Source organism: Dendrobates tinctorius, unplaced genomic scaffold (assembly GCF_039654945.1).
Source record: "Dendrobates tinctorius isolate UK_male_01 unplaced genomic scaffold, ASM3965494v1 ptg000079l, whole genome shotgun sequence".
In the NCBI taxonomy this organism is placed as follows: domain Eukaryota; kingdom Metazoa; phylum Chordata; class Amphibia; order Anura; family Dendrobatidae; genus Dendrobates; species Dendrobates tinctorius.
Window position 1 is genome coordinate 9717959 of NW_027361747.1, and position 22958 is coordinate 9740916.

At 46.0% G+C, this 22958-nt stretch overlaps 1 protein-coding gene across 6 annotated transcripts in view; it reads right to left on the reverse strand.

Annotated features, from left to right (window-relative positions):
• Positions 1-21884: 21884 nt before the first annotated feature.
• TEC (tec protein tyrosine kinase) overlaps positions 21885-22958 on the reverse strand; it is a 181765-nt gene continuing 180691 nt past the window's right edge. For all 6 annotated transcript variants that reach the window (XM_073583479.1, XM_073583476.1, XM_073583480.1 and 3 more), the window contains one exon: positions 21885-22384. In XM_073583479.1, coding sequence (XP_073439580.1) covers positions 22313-22384 — 72 coding nt within the window. In that variant the 3' untranslated portion in view covers positions 21885-22312. The remainder of the gene's footprint in view (positions 22385-22958) is intronic.

Below are 22958 nucleotides of genomic sequence, written 5' to 3' on the forward strand. Positions count from 1 at the left end.
GGGAGAATAGTGTGAGGGCATAGCAAGGAGGGGACAATATGCAGGAGGGAATTGTTAGAAGGGAGCACAGTATAGATGTCTTGTGGTGGCTGTGATTTCTGCTCTGCATGTTTCTTTCACCTAGGAAATAGATTTTTTTTAAATCATCCTTAGTTGGATAAGGTAACGTTTCCTTGATGCCATTTAGGAATCACAATCATTGCTGATGAAGCTTCATTGAATAGGGATTTACCGTGTTTCCCCGAAAGTAGGACCCCCCCGAAAGTAAGACAGGGTGGGGGTTACGGGGGGGTCCTTCAATGTAAGGCCTCCCCCGAATGTAAGGCAGGGTTGGGGGCCGCTGTGAAATGTAAGGCCCTTACCTTTGGGCCGCCGCTGTCCCCCATTGGGTCCCCAGGCTCCAGAGGTGTCCTCAGGTGCAGCTGGGCGGGTCCAGCGCTCATGGGGTTAACTCGCCGTGTTAACCCCGCAATCCGCCCAGCTCAACAGCTCATTGGCCGCCCCTGTTCCCCACGTCACCGCCGGCCCCCGGCTCGAGCACTGATTGGTCCAGCAGCTCGGGCTGTAATTGGCCGCCCCAGCCCCACGTCACCGCTGTTTCCCTGCTGATTAGCACAGCGTTCCCTGCAGCACAGGCCTTCCGCACCCACAGCCGCACCGCAGAGGAAAACGTCCAGCATTTAAAAACCAAGTAGGGAAACATGTACTGTATAGGGTATGGGGCTGTGTGCAGTGGGATACGGCACTGTTATGGGGTGTGGGGCTGTGTGCAGTGGGATACGGCACTGTTATGGGGTGTGGGGCTGTGTGCAGTGGGATACGGCACTGTTATGGGGTGTGGGGCTGTGTGCAGTGGGATACGGCACTGTTATGGGGTATAACAGCATGTTAATAAATGTTAATTTATTGGTTAAAAAGAAATTGTCATTTTTTTTCGGCTAATGGGTAAGACCTCCCCCGAAAGTAAGACAGGGTGGGACTTTTTGGGGTAAAATTAATGTAAGACAGGGTCTTACTTTCAGGGAAACACGGTAGTAGAGGAGTTCCAATGGTGGTTGAGATGTTGCCATGTTTGATAGTGATGGGGTATTTCCAAATTTTGCACTTGGAGGATCAGTCCATGCTATGATATTGAATTGGGACTGGGAGGAATGTTTCTTCTGTGGTAGAAGAGGCGTCTTGCATTCTAAAAAGAAGCCTACAATGAATTTTTAACAGAATTCCCAAAGAAACTAGTCTTTAACTCTGCCTTTTATCCCTTTGGCACAGGCACAGGTGTGTTGAGGGCCTCTGTATTATGATGCAGTTAAGCAAATCAAGTCCATCAGAGTCATTTTTTACATAAAATTGAGAATTGCATTATAGAGTTTTTTTACCCTTTAATGAAGCTTCACAAATACAGGTGCATCTCACAAAATCAGAATATCATCAAAAAGTTATTTATTTCAGTTCTTCAATTGAGAAAGTGAAACTCATATATTAGTTTCTAAGTATCCAGAATCAATGATGGTTTGGGGAGTCATGTCATCTGCTGGTGTAGGTCCACTGTGTTTTATGAAGACCAAAGTAGGCACAGCCGTCTACCAGGATATTTTAGAGCACTTCATGCTTCCCTCTGCTGACAAGCTTTTTGGAGAAGGAAATTTCATTCTCCAGCAGGACTTGGCACCTGTCCACACTGCCAAAAGTGCCAATACCTGGTTTACAAACAACAGTATCACTGTGCTTGATTGGCCAGCAATCCGCCTGACCTTAACTCCATAGGTATTGTCAAGAGGAAGATGAGAGACACCAGACCCAACAATGCAGATGAGCTGAAGGCTGCTGTCAAAGCAAGCTGGGCTTCCATAACACCTCAGCAGTGCCACAGGCTGATCGCCTCCATGCCACACCGCATTGATGCAGTAATTGATGCAAAAGGAGCCCCGACTAAGTATTGAGTGCATTTACTGAACATACATTTCAGTAGGCCAACACGTCGGATTTTAAAATCACTTTTCAAGCTAATTTACTGAGAAAACGACTTTTGGGCTATTATTGGCTGTAAGCCATAATCAACATAAACAGAAATAAACACTTGAAATAGATCACTCTGTCTGTAATGACTCTATATAATATATGAGATTCACTTTTTGTATTGAAGAACTGAAATAAATTAACTTTTTGATGATATTCTACTTTTGGGAGATGCACCTGTGTATAGCAAGTCTAAGAATAAGGCTGGTTTTACATTTGTGTCTGTGCACGCAGCGGTTGATCCGCATGCGTCATGCGTACATATATCTAACATGGTGTACGCAGGGGCATGCGTTTGCATGCGCTCGCATTCTTTTACATATGCATGTGCCCCTTCACGGTGTGCGGCGGGACGCGGTGAACACAACATGTTGCATTTTTTGAAGTGTCAAAAATCTGTCAAATATCTGCAGGCATGCGCATGTGTGCGTAAAAAAACACATTACTGTCCATGGAAACGCATTGGTACGCAAGTTCGATACACATGCGTTCTTCAAAATGTAAATAGAAATCCCATGACGCCCATTTTTGTCTGATGTCATATCGAACGCATGCACATAAACAACGCAAGGGCATGCAGAAATGCATACAAACGCAGCTTTTTTCCGTCATGCGTAAGATGATGCGCATAAAAAACGCTGCGTAAACGTGTTATGCATGCGTTTGCGTATGATACGCTGCGGACTCAGACGCTAATGTGAACCTAGCCTAAGAGTTGTGCAAACTTAATATATTTTTTTCCTCTCGTGCACTATTGGACAGCTCAACTAGATGGTGGCATAGTAGCACGTATATTCAGCAATTTATTACATATGACAGTTATAAGAAGCCAAATCTTTAAAGGAGTTATCCAGCCTTGTGGTACAAGTCTGCAGTCACTTTATGTGACTGTTGACAGCGTCGGGACTAGAGCACCTTGGGCTCACCAGAGAAAATCATTCTTGGGGCCCACTATGTAGCTACATAGAAGTAACTACAAGACCACCAATTGTGCGGTAAAACGTGCTAAAATCAGGGTATAATATAAAGTAGTACATGTCTTAATTATGTAGCAGGGGTTGGGGTGGCCCCCTCATAGAATATAAAGTAGCCCCCTCATAGCATATAATGTAGACCCCTCATAGAATATAAAGTAGCCCTCTCATACAATATATTGCAGCCTCCCTTATGGAATATAATGCAGTCGCCCTCATAGAATATAATGCAGCCCCATTGTAGGGGGTGTGCAGGCGGCTGAGTTCGCCCTTGCACCCTGATGCATATCTGCTGGACAAAACAGGCACACTGTGGATGTCTTTATAATGTAATGATCCATGGTTACCTGTATTGTGATAGGGACCAAGATAGGGACAGTTAGCAAAATAGTTAGGCGTAATATTTAGTATAGAATAGGGTTATGTAGTGCTTGGGACACTAGAGGCTTTTGGGCAGTTCCCGAGATGTTTCTGAATGGAAGAGGAAGCCTCTGGAAGCGGGATCGTCATCTCAGTTAGCTGTGGTACTGGGTACCTGGGAGCCAGATTTTGTGCCAGAAGACGGTTCTAGGGAGAGTTTGGAGAAGGAAGTTTCTGTGTCATGTGGAAAATACTGGACTGTAACGGCTGTAAATGTGAACGAGTTAAGTAAAGTTTTGCAGAAAATGAATAGAGACTCTGACAATGTTTGTGAAAAGAAAAGGACCCTTGCACTTGGAGAACGCTGGCTCACAGGTGGGTGAAGCACCGCACACACACACAGCGGACATTCTGATTTTACAGTAGTGGAGCTTCAGGGTGTGGAACAGTTAAAGCCCCCGGCCACGACTGACACCCTGGACCCCGTTATACCATCATAGAACATAATGCAGCCCCCCATAAGGTACAATGCAGCCCCCCCAAAGAATATAATGTAGCACCCTCATAGGGTATAATGCAGGCCCCTTCAAATAGTATAATGCAGCTCCTCCACAGAATATAATGTAGCCCCCTCAGAGTATAAATCAACCCCCTCATAAGGTATAATGCGGCCCACCATAGAATAAACTGTAGCTCCCCCATAGGGAATAATGCAGCCTCCCTCATATAGTATGATGTAGCCCCCCCAGAATATAATGCAGCCCCCTGAGAGAATAATGCAGCTCCCTGCATAGAATATAATGTATCCCCCTCATAAAGTATAATGAAACCCCCTCATAGGGTATAATGCATCCCCCCTCCACCACCATCATTGTCCTCATCACATCCATCATTGCCTTCTCACCCACCACCCCTATCATTGCCCTTTCCATCATCTCCATCATTGTCCTTCCACCACCACCATCATTGCTTTCTCCCCCACCAACCCCATCATTACCCATTCCAACACCTCCATCATCACAACCATCATTGCTTTCTCCCCCGACCCCATCACTTCCCATTCCACAACATCTATCATTGCTTCCGCCCCCACACCACCCCCATCATCCTTTCCACCACCACCACCAACATTGCCTTCTCCTCCACCACCCCATCACTGCTCTCTACATCATTGCCAATCTCCAATACACACACATAGCACCACTCACACACACACAGAGCACCGCACCACTCTCTCACACCAACACACAAAGCACCGCACCATACACGCACGCAGGCAGACACACAGCACCACTCACCTCTCCGCACGTTCCCCACAGCCGCAGCACATCCCGGCAACATCTTCATCACCGGCAGCTTTCTCTCTGAAACAGTCGCGCTGAATGATGATGTTATTCAGCTGCGTTGTCAGACAGGAAGCAGGGCGGCATCGGATCCCTGCAGTTCCGCTACGCTGCCAAGCTGCAGGGATCGCTCCCTGCCCACGATTGCCCTCAGAGTTAGCCGCCTTGCAGTGGCCCACCACCGGGACCCCGATGCAGCCGCACCTGCTTTACATGTGGGCAGTGTTAGCCTCAGCCTGCAGTTATCACTGCCCGCTGTTAAAGTGAAATGGCATTCACTCCTCTCCATGCCCATGATGGTGTGGGGAAGCGTGGATATTCATTTCTCTTTAGCAGTGGGGACAGGCCCCGCTGGCACCGGGAGGGCCCCCCTGATTCAGAGGCCCCATAGCAGCTGGGTGTGCCGCCAGTATGCCAGCAGGTGTCAGTGCCTGGGGCCACCGGAGAATCCTCCGGTTCTCCGGTGGGCCAGTCTGACCCTGACCGTAGACTTGTGAATTCTCACAGCACGCCGTAAGGATTCCCCAGTGTCGGTACCAGGAGAAGGTGGGTGCGTGACTGCAATTATGCCATTTGCATACAGTCGATCACATACCGACTAGACGTGCGTGGCCTTGCTCAATACAAGTGAATTGAGTAAGGCTGGATACATCTAGTCAGCATGTGGCCGGAAGTTTGCAAATTGCATACTTGAGGTCACACAACTGCCTGCTGCAGGTGCCAGCACTGGAGAATCCTGACCCTGACAGTATGCACACTGCGTGCTGTGAGGATTCACAAGTCTGCAGTCACATGGAGTGACTACAGAAGTGACAACAGACTTGTACCCCAAGGCCAGACCACCACTTTAATCTTCTATTAAATATTGTCCACAAAGTGTGGTAGTTGAGGTGAGTGTAGCTATGTAACAGTGTTCATTTACTAGAAGAGAGGTCTGGCCCTCCAGGATTGAGCTGCATCCTGGTGCTGAGTGATGGCTCAAATATCCTCACAGAGAACTCCAAGTCCTTTAATGCAGAGAGCAATGTCCAACGGCCCACAACTTCAAATTTAAAGCTGCGAGCTGAGAAGGAGAGCATCCAGACAGGACTCCCAATCTGCTCGGCATTTCACCACAGGCAAGTTGGCACAATGCAGCCAGGGTCTAGTCACCGTGCGCCATAAAACTGGGCAAAGATGGTTCCTCGGTGTATGTAGAGGCACTGAGGTAAGGTGAAGATGAAAGGATAACAGGGCGGGATGGATTGTGATATTGAGGAGCTCCTTCACTGTGTGCCTAGTTGGCTTGGATTGCAGGCCACGTCTACACTAATATATTTTATTTTAGCAGATACTGTTAATATGGCACAGCAACAGGATGAGGTGTGGGAAGGAGGGCCCCTGCAGAGTGTCCGGGCCGGAACCAAGGGGACTGCCATCTAGGTTCCTAAGGGAACTGTGTTATGGATGGGTCACCGAGGAGAAAAAAACAAAACAAGCTAAGTCACAGAAAACCAGAGAGGTTGTTAACTATGCAGATTGCAGATCCCTGATCCTAACCACCCAACTAGCAGCAGCCGTTGAGCGTACGTACGATGATCCTAGACGCTTCATCACAGCCGGGGAACTACATAAGCCTGAAGCAAGAAAAGGGGAAAACTAACTGCCCGAGAGCAGACCCCAAAGGAAAGACAGCCCCCACACATGTATTGACGGTGAAACAAGATGAAAGCACAAACACAGGCAGGAAAATAGGCTGAGCAAACGATGGGGCCCAAACTAACTAGAAAGGATAGGAAAGGAAAGACACTGTCTGCAATCTGCAAAAAACCCTACAAAAATAATGTCCAACACTTCTGATAGCAAAATTAACCCTGAAGTCACTAGACTTTTCCCACTATATCAGCACTCTAAAATATTCTGAGACAGAGCAAAAAGAGGCCAATCTAATAAGGGACAAAAAGCAAATTGGCAAATACAGGTAAATAAGAGTGGAAATTCAGCACAGCCCTAGCCGGGGCTGGCTGACCACACAAAAAACTGAATAGACCAACAAAATCAAGTGTAAACATTAGCAGAAAAACTTAGCTTTAGATGCCTGGAACAGAGCTGAAAACCAAGACCTGACAAGCCAGAAGGAATCACCAGCACCAGAATAGGGAGTAGGCTGTCTTAAATCCAGTCTGAGATTCCTGAGGTCCAATCGTCATCCTCATTATCAGGTGGCAGATCTCTACTGATTAAATCAGCCTCACTACCTCCTGTTACCACCAGAGGGAGCCTGGCAGGAGAACTCACAACTGGTGGACCAGAAAAAGAACTCACAACAGAACTGTACCCGGGGGGCGGAGGAGGGTGGACGGCTGAGAGTGACAGAACAGCAGGGGGAGGGGCGAGTATAAAAGGGGCAGGGAACGCGCAGGGGAGTGAGTCAGCAGAACGGCAGAGACGGAGCAGGAGACTGTGGGAGCGTCAGAGAGCCGGAGCCACAAACAGTGATCAGAGAGGAGGCCAGCAGCAGAGGCGCCGAGCTTACCGACAGGAGACTGCTGCTTCACTCCTGTCCGGAGTCGCGGCCTGCCCACTGTCACCTGCGGCCGTTGCCGCTGTACTCCAGCCCCTTGCGACCTGTCTGCTGCCACTCGTGGCCACTGCCGCCCCACTCCAGCCCGCGGTTGCGGCCTGCCCGCTGCCGCCCGCAGACGTTGCTGCACCACTCCAGTCCGTGGCTGCGTCCTGTCCATTACCGCCCGCAGCTGCAATCACCCCGCTGCAGTCGTCAGCTGGGGCCTGCTCCTCTCTAACAGAGAAACTCTCTGCACAGCCCCAGGCCGTGCACGTGGCCTACCAACCGCCACGCCACGTAACTGCGACTCACCTCTGCTCGGGGGCTGGGGTCTCCCTTAACCCGGTAACTGGCGGAACCCCGCTGCCTTCACAGGGGGTTGCCTCATCAAAGGACTCGCCCAAGGCCTGTTGTGCCCCCACCCCTCCTGGGCGTCGGAGCACCCGAAGACTAGGCCAGATCCTCAGCAGCTGGGCCCAGCGGCTGCGACACCGAAGCAACATCATCCGAGACGTCAAGGGCCATCAGGACGGATAAGTGATACTATAGAAACTAAGGACCCGTAGTCGGCCATACCGCGGCCCTATAGTAACAGGTGTGGTGTAGTGACCACTGTGTCCGCTGTGTGGATGTCCCAGGACAGGTGTATAAGCATCTCCAGTGTCCTGATAAGAGTAGGATGCAGAATGATCGTAATGTATCTCAAGGTGGGTGGCCTTGAGATGAAGGCTTGCTTATGTGCTGATCAGCAGAGCTGATCTTTCATGTCAATGTGTGAAGGAGAAGCCTTCAGGAGACTGGAGAGGCGGGCTGGATGAGTTGCCTACAAAACCACCCAGGGGTGACTAGAATGTCATACTAAAGATTGTATGAATGCTTGTAGGACCTGTGATGAGGTCATAGTCATGGGACCCGGTGGGCGTGGCTACGGACCATATAAGGTGGCCAGGGTAGGTCACATGGGTGAATGCAGGGACCCGGTTGGTCCGTTGTGGAATGTCCCCCTGGGAGATGGGGATTCCTTTCCTGACAGCAAGTGAATGCTGGATGTATTGCCTGCCAGTATCTGACAGTTCCCGGGGAGGGAATGAATGTCTGGAGTATGAAGCAGTCGTGAGGGAACCCTGATGGGTGAGATAACTTGGTGGCTAGAAAGCCTGCGCATCGAACATTGCATAACCTGTATGACTACAGGATAAACAGAGTGAAGCTCTGTCATGGACGCTATGCTGTGTATATGAACTTTATGCTGCTGGTCATGGTTTATGATAACTGAATAAACCGCATGGAGTTATTGTTTTGTGGAAAACCCGTGCCGGACGTGATTATTTGGCTGCCAAGCGAGTGCCCCCTATCTGAATGACAGCGCTATCTTACAATTGGTGGAGAAATGCAATTGGCAACGCAGTGATTCTAGAGCAATGCCCCCATCCCTTATGAGAAATATGTCAAAACATGCAAAACACAAGCCGCGCTGACACCATCACGTTTCTCAGCGCAAGCAATGACTAGCCAGGTCTTTCCCCGGGAATCACTACGTTGAGAAACATGTGATGGTGTCTCCGCAGTGTTGGATGTTAATCTCCATGAGTTCATTTATCCTCATTTTTCACAGTCTTCTACTAGGCATTGCTCCTACTGGCCAGTTTCCTACTCCACACTGATGAGGGCAATACCCAGAAACAGCTGTCTGTGGATGGATACCATGTTTTGGCATGTCTCCTTCATTGGAGATTGCCCTTCCCGTGGTTGTTCCTTCCTGGGGAAAGACCTGGCTAGTCATTGCTTGCGTTGAGAAACACATGATGGTGTCTCCGCGGATTGTTTTGCATGTTTTGACATATTTCCCATATGGGATGGGGGCATTGCTCTAGAATCACTGCGTTGAGAAACATGTGATGGTGTCTCTGCAGTGTTGGATGTTGATCTCCATGAGTTCATTCATCCTCATTCTTTTTCAGGTTTGATGACATATGCCAGGAGGTTGGGGACGTTTCTACTCTTGCGCTAACAGATATGGAGACGGTGACGGCTCCTGACATGGACATGTCAGAGGTAGATGTCACCGGACGAAGGGGTATGTCTGCCCAAAGGACAGACCTGACATCTCGTGACAGGACTGACGTTGACCTGGTTGATAAGACGGCTGGAGTATTGGCACGGTTAATGGGTAACCGGAGGGATTGCTCGGAAGGGCGGGGTGACGCAGACTCTGAGGGTGACTGTGGCTCTGAGAGAGAAAGGGAGCACAGAATAGAAGGGCTAGGGAAGGAAGTATCTGAGCTCAGAGGTCACCTGTCAACATGGCAAGACGTGAACAAGACCCTTAGGGAAGAGATGGAAGAACATATGAAACGGGAAAGAGTCCTGAGACAAACGACCGAGCACAGGGTCGAGGAGCTCAAGAAAGAAGTCGTGGAGCTCAGAGAAACTGTAAGAGGTCTTCTGCGGGATAAGAAGTTGGTCAAAGATGTACAGCGGCCGGGCCTGAGTGGCAAGACGGAACTGCCAGTACCAATCGTGGCAAAGGGTCATGAAGAGATAAAATCTTGTGAAGTTGATGAGCAATGAACTCAAGAGTCACCCGGTCGGGTCAATGGTGGTGAGGGAGGTGTCCGTGGTAAAGCCAGAGTCTTATGTCCAGGAATAGAGAAAGACCACGACCTTCAAATCTGTAGTCGAGGTACTCGAAGACATGCAAGAAGCCTGTGCTGAGGAAGGTGTGCATGAGGCTTTCAAAGAGGCGGCCAAAGCGTGTAAGGTGTGCTGGGCGCCTAAGACTCGGCAGTTGGTGATAATTTCAGCCAGAGAAGATACATCAAACTGGGTAGCTGTCCTGAAAGAAATGCATCTGCAATGTCTTCACGCCAAACAGCTGATTAGGCGGAGTAATATGAAAGCTGCTCAACGCCTAGAGTTAGTAAGAGAGGCTATGGATCGGCTGGGTTTGCGGAAAGATGTGATTCCGGTACCCAAGGGTCTGATTGGGAGAATCATTGGAAGATTCGGGAATGTAATGCAAGACCTTGTGAATATCTCCGGTGTGGTGAGGGTAAGGATCCCTCCTGATGATGAAGACCAGATATCCAGTGAAGAGGGTAGAATTCCCATCATGGTGGTTGGCTCCATGGTAAGCCTGAGAAATTTTCGGCTGCTGTTGGAGTATCGAGTGGGGTATCTGCAAGAGATTGAGCAGTTAAGGCTGGACTGTCGACGGATCAATAAAGAGGTACGGAACACCAGGTGGCAGCCGCCTTCAACCCAAGATGTAAGGACCCAAGGAGTTCCTCCAAGAAGTGACAAGGCACAAAGCCGAAGAATGTCAACAAGTGGTAGTTCGACTGGCAGGACGAGGCTGAGAGACATTAGTTCCTGTGAGACGCTGAATGGGTCAGACTCAGGCCAGACAGTAGGCTCAATTAAGACTTACGACCGCACCAACCCTGAGAGCCAGTCAGTGAGAGAAAGGAGTGTGGTGACTAAACAGTGTCTGATGAGGAGACAGACTGTGACTGGAGGGCCAAAGATCAGGGCCGATATTCTGACTGCTGGGGGCGGGGGAGGCCTAACGTAGGGATGAGGCCGTATGACAGGTGGAGACGGTTCTCTCGACCTGTGGGGCAAGGTGTAATGAGTGCCCAGTCTCGAGATCCTGGGGTAAAGTTGTGTGTTCAACCCCACAAGTTTGAACAGAGGGGGGAGGTATGTGGTGTAGTGACCACTGTGTCCGCTAGAGGGCGCTGTGTGGATGTCCCAGGACAGGTGATTAAGCATTTCCAGTGTCCTGATAGGAGTAGGATGCTGAATGATCGTAATGTATCTCAAGGTGGGTGGCCTTGAGATGAAGGCTTGCTTATGTGCTGATCAGCAGAACTGATCTTTCGTGTCAATGTGTGAGGGAGAAGCCTTCAGGAGACTGGAGAGACGGGCAGGACCAGTTGCCTACAAAACCACCCAGGGGCGTGTCTAGAACGTCATACTAAAGAATGTATGAATGCTTGTAGGACCTGTGATGAGGTCATAGCCATGTGACCCGGTGGGCGTGGCTACGGACCATATAAGGTGGCCAGGCTAGGTCATATGGGTGAATGCAGGGACCCGGTTAGTCCGTTGTGGAAGGTCCCACTGGGAGATGGGGATTCCTTTCCTGACAGCACGTGAATGCTGGATGTAATGCCTGCCAGTATCTGAGAGTTCCCAGGGGAGGGAATGAACGTCTGGAGTATGAAGCAGTCGTGAGGGAACCCTGATGGGTGAGATAACTTGGTGGCTAGAAAGCCTGCGGATCGAACATTGCATAACCTGTATGACTACAGGATAAACAAAGTGAAGCTCTGTCATGGACGCTATGCTGTGTATATGAACTTTATGTTGCTGGTCATGGTATATGATGCCTGAATAAACCGCATGGAGTTATTGTTTTGTGGAAAACCTGTGCCGGACGTGATTATTTGGCTGCCAAGCGAGTGCCCCCTATCTGAATTACAGCGCTACCTTACATCGGCCTTTGCCAGGGTAGTCGTGTTCTCCTTAATAGTGTTTGTTTGTGCTGAGTCCCTGCGAGGACAATTGCTGTTACTTTGTTTTGGTTGCTTAGGATAGCCCTAGCGGCTTCCATTTATAAAAGTTACGGTCCAAAGTACAAATCTGTCTCGCGTCTCGTCACTGCATCCTGTGTACCTGTCATGACCACATTGGCATACAGCAAAAATTAGCAGACACGCACAAAGACTAGATAATATAATATGAATATTTACTAACCAGTTTGTAAAACAAAATAAAGGATGATATGTAATGTTAGGCACACTTAAACAGAATTAACAGTTCTATGCAAGCAATTAACTCTTTCTATGCATAAGTCAATAAAACGACAGTATTGTGTCAGTACTTTAGTAATCACCTGCTCGGAGCAGCTTTCGAAGTGTCTCTTACAAAAGAGGTCTTTTCTCCTAACTGGATCTCTATAAGGCTATTTATATATGTGCATGTATAGTCAGATTTAAGATGGTACCGCTACGTCCTGAAACTGAATAAGAAATGTCCTTGCTGCGCTGAGTCCTGAATAATCTTAGAAATGGCATCTTGAAGCTGTTAGGAAATGCCGACCTCTCCAACACAGGGTTTTCTAAGTCCTTAAAAATAAGGCCTCACACATGGCCAAGTACACAAGATGCTGTGTACTTGGTTGTCCTCTCCGAGTCAGCTGATGTCAAGCCAAACAATTTGTCCCAGAGTCACCAAGAACAGATCCAGAGTTGCACCGCCCTATTCAGACTTTCTCCAATGATCCAGTTTCACTTCCACATGGACTCTCCTTTGACCCCTCTGAACCCCCAACCAATCGCAAAAAACTGCTCCATCTCCAGCCTTTCGCTGTTACTCTCTACTTGCCAGATCAGATATTACATCACAAATCTTCAACAATACAGTAAACTGTGATTAACCCTTACATTTCCCCCAACTATCATTTTGACGCCTCGGCAAAAACAGCACTAACCGAGATCTGGCCCCACTCAGTCATTTTGGAAGTACCTTTGTGGAGGGATGTCCGCTGTGGGATGCTCTGACCTATGCAAGCCAGCAGGTCCAAGGACTCTATAGGGCCCTCAACTTCTTTCTTCCTCTGTAGTTGCAGCTCTGGTTCGGGTGTCTGCTAAGCTGGGGGTGACCGGTACAGTCCACCATTCATCCTCATTGTAATTTTAAACGGAGGGTCTGTTGTCCATGCTGGAATCAGTCCAGGGCGAAGCATGTTCCAATGTAGTCAGCATATCGGACTGGATCAGTCTTCTTGCTTCACATTGTACAGGGTGGGCCATTTATATGGATACACCTAAATAAAATGGGAATGGTTGGTGACCCAGATCGGCACGATGAATTTGCAGAATGGGCAAAACAAAAATTGGAACAGGATCCTCAGTTTACATAGAACATTATGTTCAGAGATGAGGCAAACTTTTTTTGGGTGGGCCATTTATATGGATACACCTAAATAAGATGGAAATGGTGACAGTTTTCTTGCGTAGGGTGTCTTGCATTGAAATCTGCTGCAATGACCCGGGTACTGCGTTCACTAGAAATCAACATAATTTCTATCCGCTCCTCACGTTTAACCTCTGCAACATGTCAATGGCTGTAAACAAAGAGAAACTTGTAAATAACTCATGAAAGAATAAAGATAAAAAGATACGAAGAAAACAAGCACACCATTGTTTTTCTTGTGAAATTCTCAATAAGTTTGATGTGTTACATGACTCTCTTCCCATTGAAAAAAATACAGTTGAATCCAAAATGGCGGACTTCAAAATGACCACCATGGTCACCACCCATCTTGAAAAGTTTTCCCCCTCCCATATACTACTGTGCCACAAACATGAAGTTGATATCACCAACCATTCCCATTTTATTTAGGTGTATCCATATAAATGGCTCACCCTGTAGACTGATCCATTCAGAATTACCTACTTAAACATCTTGTAGGGTTCCAACACCCAGCGAACATCCAATTTTCCTACGGTAGTTTTTACACAGACCAAAACTCTGTCCCCAAGTGTGAACAGTTCAGTTTGGACTGAACAACAGTCTTAGGGTAACTGATTTTGTTGCTTGTTTCTTACAAACTGGTGAATAGTTTTCAGTCTTATTTGGTGCTCCTGCACCCATACATCTGGAGTGCGCTTTTTTTCTTCGGTTGGAGTACTCAAGTTAAGTTCGGACACTTCTCTTATTGACTGTCCAAATAGTAACATGAAGGGAATGTAAACATTAGTGCTATGCATTCAGATATTGCAGACCCAGAGCAGTTCAGGCAAATTATCCGGCCACCGTAAATTCATGTCTCCCTTCAGGATTCGAAGCATCGGCAGCAGTGTTCAATTAAATCACTCAGACGCTATTTCTCTGTGGGTGAAACGGTGTTGCTCGAGACCTCCGAATCCCATAGATCTCACAGTGCTTTTTCATAACTTTTCCTTGAAGGCATGCCCCTTGGTCACAGTGAATCATCCGCGGACATCCGTACTCTTGAATGAATGTCTACACATGACCCTAGCCGCCACCTCTGCAGTTTGGTCACGGGTCGGTACAGCTACTACTATCTTTTAAAAGTTCTCATTACTAAACGGTACTGTAGCACTCCTGCGGAAAATAATCGGTCATTAAGATCACCAGTGGTGCAGTTGACCGGATGACGTCGCTGCCTCGCAAGCTCTGCATTGCTGGCAGACTTCTCTGACGATCTACTCCAGCTGAGGAAAGTACACAAATCGTTGAACCCATTTGTAAGTTTTCTCTGGCCCGAAATGGGAACTTTTGTCATGGCCTTCTTTAAGCCACATTCCAAGCTAGGCCATCATTTCTTGTCTCTCGCTGATGGCAACTACACTGTTCCGTACATTAGGCCATCTTTATCTCACAATCTTTCCCACTGATTCAGAATCCTCCAGCCATCTGAGGACAATTCGGCCCAAGTCTGCACTGAAGGCCATTACCCTTCTAGTAGCCAGCCCTTGATCATCTGGATTACAGGGTTATCATCTTGAGTCTGGGCTCATTTGGTCAGTGTCCTGATGAGCAACAACATCTGACCTTCTGTTACTCCATTAGTCTTGGCTACAGAAGCCACGTGTTTCACTCGACCCAAGTCCGGTATCTGCGTCTCATCTTCTTTTTCATCCACCTCTCCAGGGGAAATGAGAAGGGTGACTCGACACAAAGTGTAAGCATTAGCATTCTCTTTCATAGAATCATAGAATCGTAGAGTTGGAAGGGACCTCCTGGGCCATCTGGTCCAACCCCCTGCTCAAAGCAGGATTCGCTAAATCATCCCAGTCAGATGTCTGTCCAGCCTCTGTTTGAAGACTTCCATTGAAGGAGAACTCACCACTTCTTGTGGCAGCCTGTTCCACTCATTGATCACTCTAACTGTCAAAAAGTTTTTTCTAATATCTAATCTGTGTCTCCTCCCATTCAGTTTCATCCCATTGCTTCTAGTCTTTCCTTGTGCAAATGAGAATAAAGTTGATCCTTCTACAATGTGACAGCCCTTTAGATATTTGTAGACAGCTATTAAGTCTCCTCTCAGTCTTCTCTTTTGCAAACTAAACATTCCCAAATCCTGCAACCTTTCCTCATAAGACAGGGTTTGCAGACCGGTCACCATTCTGGTCGCTCTTTTCTGAACTTGCTCCAGTTTGTTGATGTCTTTTTTAAAATGTGGTGCCCAAAACTGGACACAATATTCCAGATGAGGTCTGACCAAAGAGGAGTAGAGGGAAATAATGACTTCACGTGATCTAGACTGTATGCTTCTGTTAATACATCCTAGAATTGCATTTGCCTTTTTTGCTGCTGCATCACACTGTTGACTCATATTCAGTCTGTGATCTATTAGTATACCCAAGTCTTTTTCACATGTGCTGTCACTTAGCCCTATTCCTCCCATTCTATATATGCTTTTTTCATTTTTATTGCCCAGATGTAGTACTTTGCATTTCTCCCTGTTAAAAACCATTCTGTTAGTTGCTGCCCACTTCTCCAGTTTATTTAAATCGTTTTGAATCCTCTCTCTCTCTTCTCTAGTATTAACTATCCCTCCTAGCTTTGTGTCATCAGCAAATTTAATCAGTTTACCCTCAATTCCTTCATCTAAATCGTTGATAAAGATGTTGAACAATACAGGGCCCAGGACAGAGCCCTGTGGTACCCCACTTGAGACATTCTTCCAACTGGATGTGCAGCCATTTACGACCACTCTTTGGGTCCGATCACTAAGCCAGTTATGAATCCACCTAACAGTTGCCTTGTCCATTCCATACTTAGTCATTTTTTCAATAAGGATTGTATGAGAGACTTTGTCAAATGCTTTGCTGAAGTCAAGATATACTATATCTACAGCATTTCCTTGATCCACCCAATCAGTGATACCGTCATAGAAGGAAATTAAGTTAGTCTGACATGACTTATTAGTTATAAACCCATGCTGACTCTGTTTAATCACTTCATTCTTATCCAGGTATTGACATACATGTTGTTTAATAATTTGTTCAAAGATCTTTCCTGGTATAGAAGTCAGACTCACCGGCCTATAGTTGCTTGGGTCCACCTTCTTCCCCTTTTTGAAGATAGGAACAACATTTGCTCTTCTCCAGTCTTCTGGCACTTCTCCTGTTCTCCAAGAATTTTCAAAGATTATGGAGAGGGGTTCAAAAATTTCTTCTGCTATCTCCTTCAGTACTCTGGGGTGTAATTCATCTGGACCTGGAGACTTGAATTCATTTAGGTTAGCTAAGTGTTTCCTCACTATCTTTCTGTTTATAGATATCCTGGATTCTTCTATTCCCTTAATAGGACAGTGAATAACAGTTGATGTTACATTTCCTTTCTGAGAGAAAACAGATGCAAAATAGGAATTTAAAAGTTCAGCCTTCTCAACATCCTGTCTTACCATTTCATCATTTTCATCCTGTAAAAATCCTATAGCATCTTTGACTTTTCTTTTACTTTTGACATATCCCCAAAAACCTTTATTATTGCTTTTGACATCTCTTGCAAGCCTCAATTCATTTTCAGCTTTAGCTAATCTGATTTGTGCTCTGCAGACCGCATTATATTCTTCTTTAGATATGCCTCCCTCCTTCCATTTTATAAACATTTTTTTCTTCCTTTTTAGCATGTGCTTAAGTTCTGTGTTCATCCATCCTGGCTTCCTCAAATGCTTCCTATTCTTCCCTCTTTTCGGAATTGTTAACAACTGTGCTTTGAGAATTTCATTTTTCAAGATTTCCCATCCTTCCTGGACATTTTTGTCTTTAAGGATATCCAGCCATTGGATCCCTCCAATTCTCTTTCTGAATCCCTTAAAATCTGCCTTTCTGAAATCTAACCTTGATGTCTGAGTCTTCACAGGTCTTCCGCCTCTAGTTATCCAAAATTCTAAAATAGCATGGTCGCTACCTCCTAGGGTCCCAGCCACTTTTACCTCCTCAACCATTTCCTCCCTGTTTATAAGGATTAGATCCAAGGTAGCAGTTCCCCTTGTTTTCTCCCTTACCTTTTGGAAGATAAAGTTGTCAGCAAGAGAGGATAAGAATTTCCTTGACCTGTTAGTTTTGCCTGAGAGAGATTCCCAACAAATTTCTGGATAGTTGAAATCTCCCATGACAACTATGTCATATTTTTTGGAGAACTTGGCCATTTGATGCATAAAGAGTTCATCCATATCTTCAGCTTGCACAGGCGGCCTGTAGTAAATGCCTACAATGGTGTCCTTTCCATTGTTCTGTCCTTGTATTCTTACCCAAACAGTTTCCACAGGACTCCCCGTCTCTGAAGCTTCAATCTCTGTGCAGATATACGCGTTTCTAACATACAATGCGACACCCCCTCCTCGTTTATCAAGTCTGTTTCTTGCAAATAAGTTGTATCCTTCTAGTCTTGTATTCCAATCATGTGTATCGTCCCACCAAGTTTCAGTGATTCCAATGACATCATATTTCTTTTCCTGTGTTAGTAGTTCCAATTCTCCTTGTTTGTTGCCCATGCTTTGTGCATTAGTATAGAAACATTTTAGTTTGTGATTGGTTTCTCTTTCTCCAATATTTTTATTGATTAGATTCTTTCGTCTTTGTTCTTCCTTTCCACTTCTAATAGCAGAGTTCTCAATAGCATTTGTCAGGTGTATGGCTTTTCCTGGTCTTTTGCTTCCCTTCCCATGTTGTTCTAGTTTAAAGCTCTCCTTACAAGTGTAGCAAGGCGACTTCCAAATACATGCTTTCCAGTCTTCGTAAGGTGCACCCCATCTCTAGCAAGTAGTCCATCATATAAGTAGTTCACTCCGTGATCCAGAAATCCAAATCGTTGCTGACGGCACCATCGACGTAGCCAGTTGTTCACCTGCAGAATCTTATTCCACCTCCTTGTTCCATGGCCATCCACTGGGAGGATGGAAGAGAAGACCACCTGCGCTCCCAGTTCTTTCACTTTCTTGCCTAAGTCTTCAAAGTCTCTGCAGATGGTTTCCAGGTCGTTTCTTGCGGTGTCATTTGTCCCCACATGTAGTAGCAGGAATGGGTAGTCATCTGTAGGTCTGAAGAGTCCTGATATCCTGTCAGACACATCTTTAATTTTTAATTTTTGCACCTGGAAGACAGCACATTTCTCTTGAAGTTATATCCGATCTGCAGATAGCGGCCTCTGTTCCTCTCAACATGGAATCCCCCATGACCTCCACTCTCCGCTTCTTCTTCACAACATTTTTCTTTCTCCATCCAGGAGAAATGGGACTTCATGAAGTAATTAAACTTCGCCATTCGGATGACCCACATCTAATCCAGGGCTCCCAGCTTCGCACTTTGCAGATGAGCCAATGGATAATTGTCAGTCCAGACAAAGACCTGTACTCCAGTGAGGTATTGGACAAATTTCTCTTTCATGGCCCAGCACCAACAACTCCAGCTTAAAGCAACTGTAGTTATCTGGGTTCGTTCAGAGTTTCTCAAAGATCTGCTGCCGTACACTATTACTCATTTCTGGCCCACCTATTCCTGGGCCAGTACTGATCCTAATCCGTGAATATTTCCGTCCATATATAGAATGAATGGAAAATCATATTGGGCGAATGCCAACACGGGGCATTGTTCAAGGCTCCTTTCAGCTGATACAGGGCTAGTTGTTATGAGGTTCCCAAGGCAATGGGCTGACTCTATGGACCTTTTGCACTCTCTTTCAGTAACTTGTGAAGAGGTTAGGCAATCTTAGCGAAGTTAAAGATGAAACATCGATAATATCCTAATATCCTGTTAATCCCAGGAAGGCTCACATCTTTTGAAGTTGGGCTCCACCCGAAGACATTAGGTGCCCTAGATATTCAATTTCTGTCTGAAACAAATGATACTTTCGGGGCTTCAACTTCAGACTGTGGGCCTGTAGACAGGTCAGCACTTGTCGTAGTCTTCGTAGATGTTGGTTGAAGGTGGGTGCACGAACGATGACGTCGTCCAGATAGATCAAGATGGATTCAAAATTCATCTCTCCCATACAGTGCTCCATTAACCACTGAAGCATCCTATGTGCATTAGTGAGTCTGAAAAGCATTCTATTGAACTTGTACAGGTCCATTGGTAAATGTAAACTGTCTTGGGATTGTCTCTTTCAGCCATCAGAAAATGCCAGTAGCCACTTGCCAGATCTAAGGTGGAGAACTACTTGAAATGTCGAAGCGCCGTCTAGGACTCTTCCCCTCTAGGCAAAGCGTAAGCGTCTCGTACGGTGACACTATTCAACTTGCAATAGTTGACACAGAATCTCAAGCTTCCTTTCTTCAGTTGGATGAGTACTATCGGTGTGGCCCATGGACTGACTATTGCAGTACTCCACTACTCAGCATCTGCGATAGCATGACTTTTACATCCTCTTACAAGTTAGGAGGAATTTGTCGATATCGCTCACGGATCGGAGGTGTGTCTCCCGTTGGAATCTCGTGGTTGGAATCTGTAGGTTGTATGTCCAAAATCATCTTCATTTCTGTAGAAAGCACCTTGAAACTCTCATAACAGGTCTTCTATCAGATGAATTTGTTCGGTGGAAAACTGAATGGTGTCGAGTCATATTATTTTGAGGATCTTCTGGCCAAACCACTGCAGAATTGGCTCTGTCCTCGGAGATTCAGACAGTCACAGTCCCTGTTCCTCAGCAATCAGGGCCAGTTGGACTTTGGGAAATCTCTCTCCTCATGTATAAATCTGCAATTTTTTTCAATTGCGCAAATCACTACAGGAGAATCACGTACTTTGGCACACTGGATGGCCACTTGTCCATCCACCACTGTTGCCATAGTATGTGGGATCATCAGGCCTTGTCCAGTTCCTGTTGGCTTCTGGAGCTCAATAATCACCTCTATTCCATTGAGTGTTCGGTGGCTTCCAACATTCATCTGCAGGATCTGCTCCTGACGATAACATTTTGATGCCCTGGTGGGACTGTCAAAATCCCCACCACTTCATTTTCAGTTACACTGTAGCAAATCCCATATACCCAGCTCAGTCTCTGGAATGCCTTCTGTATAGGCTGATGTTTGGTGATGCTCTGCCAGTATCCCGGGCCAACTTTGTGGAACATCAACAGTCTAGTTCCTGCAGGATATTCATTCTTAATATAATCGGGGTTCGTGACAGTGAATCCCCATCCACCAGCACGATCCCTTTTTGACCCACATGCAGTTCACGTGCATCCATGCTATCCCATGGACTGGAATCTTCATCTGGTTAATGGCCATCAGCTTAATCAGTTTTCCTCGCTCGGCTTTGATAAAGTGACCATAATAGGTCTCGAAGTACTCCAGTGGCATTGTGGAGACTTTGGCTCCTGTATCTACTAGGCAGCGCAAGGTATTGTCTTCAATCAGCACATCCATCACTGGACTTCGGGACACTCGGACATTTCAGGCCTTGCCTGTATGGGGCATTTACTTTAGTGCGCCCTACCACTGGAGGTGATCCATGTTTAAATATCCTGGCTCTCACACTATCATCTACTATCTCTTTCTTAGCACCTCCAGCATATTGGGCCTTGGGTTAGACAATGTTCAGTTGTTTTCGGGTTTGGTCCTGGTTTACACTAGGTTGTCCTTAGGGGTGGGTCAGGCCACTCTGGGGCCATTTGATCTCTTTTGGTGACATATACGAAGGAAAGTATGTTGCATGTCTCAGTCCTTCTCACCCCATCTGTCGGGGAGAATGCGTCATGCGCCGAATAGACCAGCTCCCCACCCCACTTGACAAGGTGAGACCTTCTTAGCTGATCCACTTGTCGTATCAGATCCCGGATTGCGGCCCTCATCTCAGCCAAGGAGTAGGACGGCTTTTTTTCAGCCTGGTCTCCCTGTCTTCTGGGGCCATACATTCGCACAGTGCTGGAGCCAATATCATCCTCACCTTAGTGACCCAAAGCCTCTGCTGCAGTCTGGGCAAACTAAAGTGTCTCATTCACCCGTATCTGATCCCGCAATGTCGGTCTCAGCGATGAATCCATCAGTTCCTGAACAAACTGTTCTGTCGTGAGGGTGTCAGGATTGTTGAAAAGAGAGGCTCCAGCCTTGCATTTTGTTTGGCCGGTCTGTAACATTCTCTGTAAAGCATTTATATACTGGGAGATGCTTTTGTCTTCGTGCTAACACCGATTAAAGAAGGGTGCATAGAAACTAGCGACTGTGTCTATCTCTCTGTAAACCTCTAATATGGCTAGAATGTCTTCTAGTGTTTTTCGTGTTGATGCAGGATACGGCATCACCGTTTCCCGGGTTTCTCCCTCCAGCGTGTGCAGCGTGACGTCAGAGTGCAGCTTCTCAGCTAGATACGATCGACCCATTCTTCGATTGATATATTATCGCCGTCAAATTTTGCAAGTTGCCTCAGTACGCACCCTGCTGACAAGCTTAGTTCAGAGCGTTTAGAGTCGGTAGTTTTTTTGGTGTATTTTTTCATATAGGCTTTTATGGGGATCGTGAAAAAAATGTATACATAAATGCAATTCTGTTTTAAGTGCAGAATCCCCATTTTTTTTTTAACTAAAAACATTACAATTCTAAAGCATTAAAAAAATCTGCACCAAAAGATAATCAAAAGGGAAAAACAAAACAAAATGCAATAATTACAGCATTTTTTTGTATATTTCTATTGTGTATTTTGCTGCAGACACTTGCAAAAAAAAATCTAAAAAAAAATCAACAATTTCACATATTGGAACAACACTGTATAGAATATTTTCACTATTTACAACCTGTTATTAGCTTCAGATGTGTCACAGTCACAATGCACATGTAAAATATTTATTACTATTCATTGATTACTGTCCCAGAAAGTCCACAGTCATGAACATTGATCCAGAAGCCACATCCATTATAGTTTCACAACATTATGGGCCCTGAACATGGGGTGGGATAATCTGTAATCAGTAAAGTAAAACACGTAGTGTGCAAACAGTTTAACTAAACATAGAAATTGAAGTTATGTAAGAACTGCACAAGTGAAAGGTGTCCAATAGTCCAGATGTCCGGCTACTAACACCCCTAATGTTCATCAGAGCTCTCCTTCCAGGATTTGTCCTATGTGAAGCAGCAAATCATGAAACTTGGGACGTCCTTCTGGTTTCTAAAAAAAACAAAAACAAAAAAAAAGCATAATAAAATTTAATCTACAATAAAGACTTTTTGACATCTCTAGAAAGTTTAAAAGGAGTAGTTCACTTTTAGTAAATACTGTAAACGTTACTGTTTTCAAGATCTCTGCTTGCTTATGAATATTATGTGTGTTTATCCCTTACAAGATAAAAGGGGTTGTCAAGGCAAACTAAAAACTTGTCCAGGGGACCTGATTTGTAGAAATGAAGAAAACCACTACGGCTAAGTGCACACGTACTTTTTCGCCCTGCGGATTTTTCAGCGCAGAATTGAAGAAATCCACAGGTCAAATGACCTGCATTTTTCCTGCGGATTTCTTCCTTTTTTCTTGCGGTTTTTGTGCAGTGTTCCCCTGCGGATTTGGAGAATGGAGCAGGTGGAAAACCGCACAAAAGTAGGGACATGCTGCATATTTTGAACCACAAGAAAACGCGAGGAAAAATCCACAGCATCTGCACAGCGTTTTTTTTTCTATTGACTAACATGCTACTGTACATCACAATGCGGATATGCAACGTTTCTGCGCGGTAAAATCCGCTGTGGAT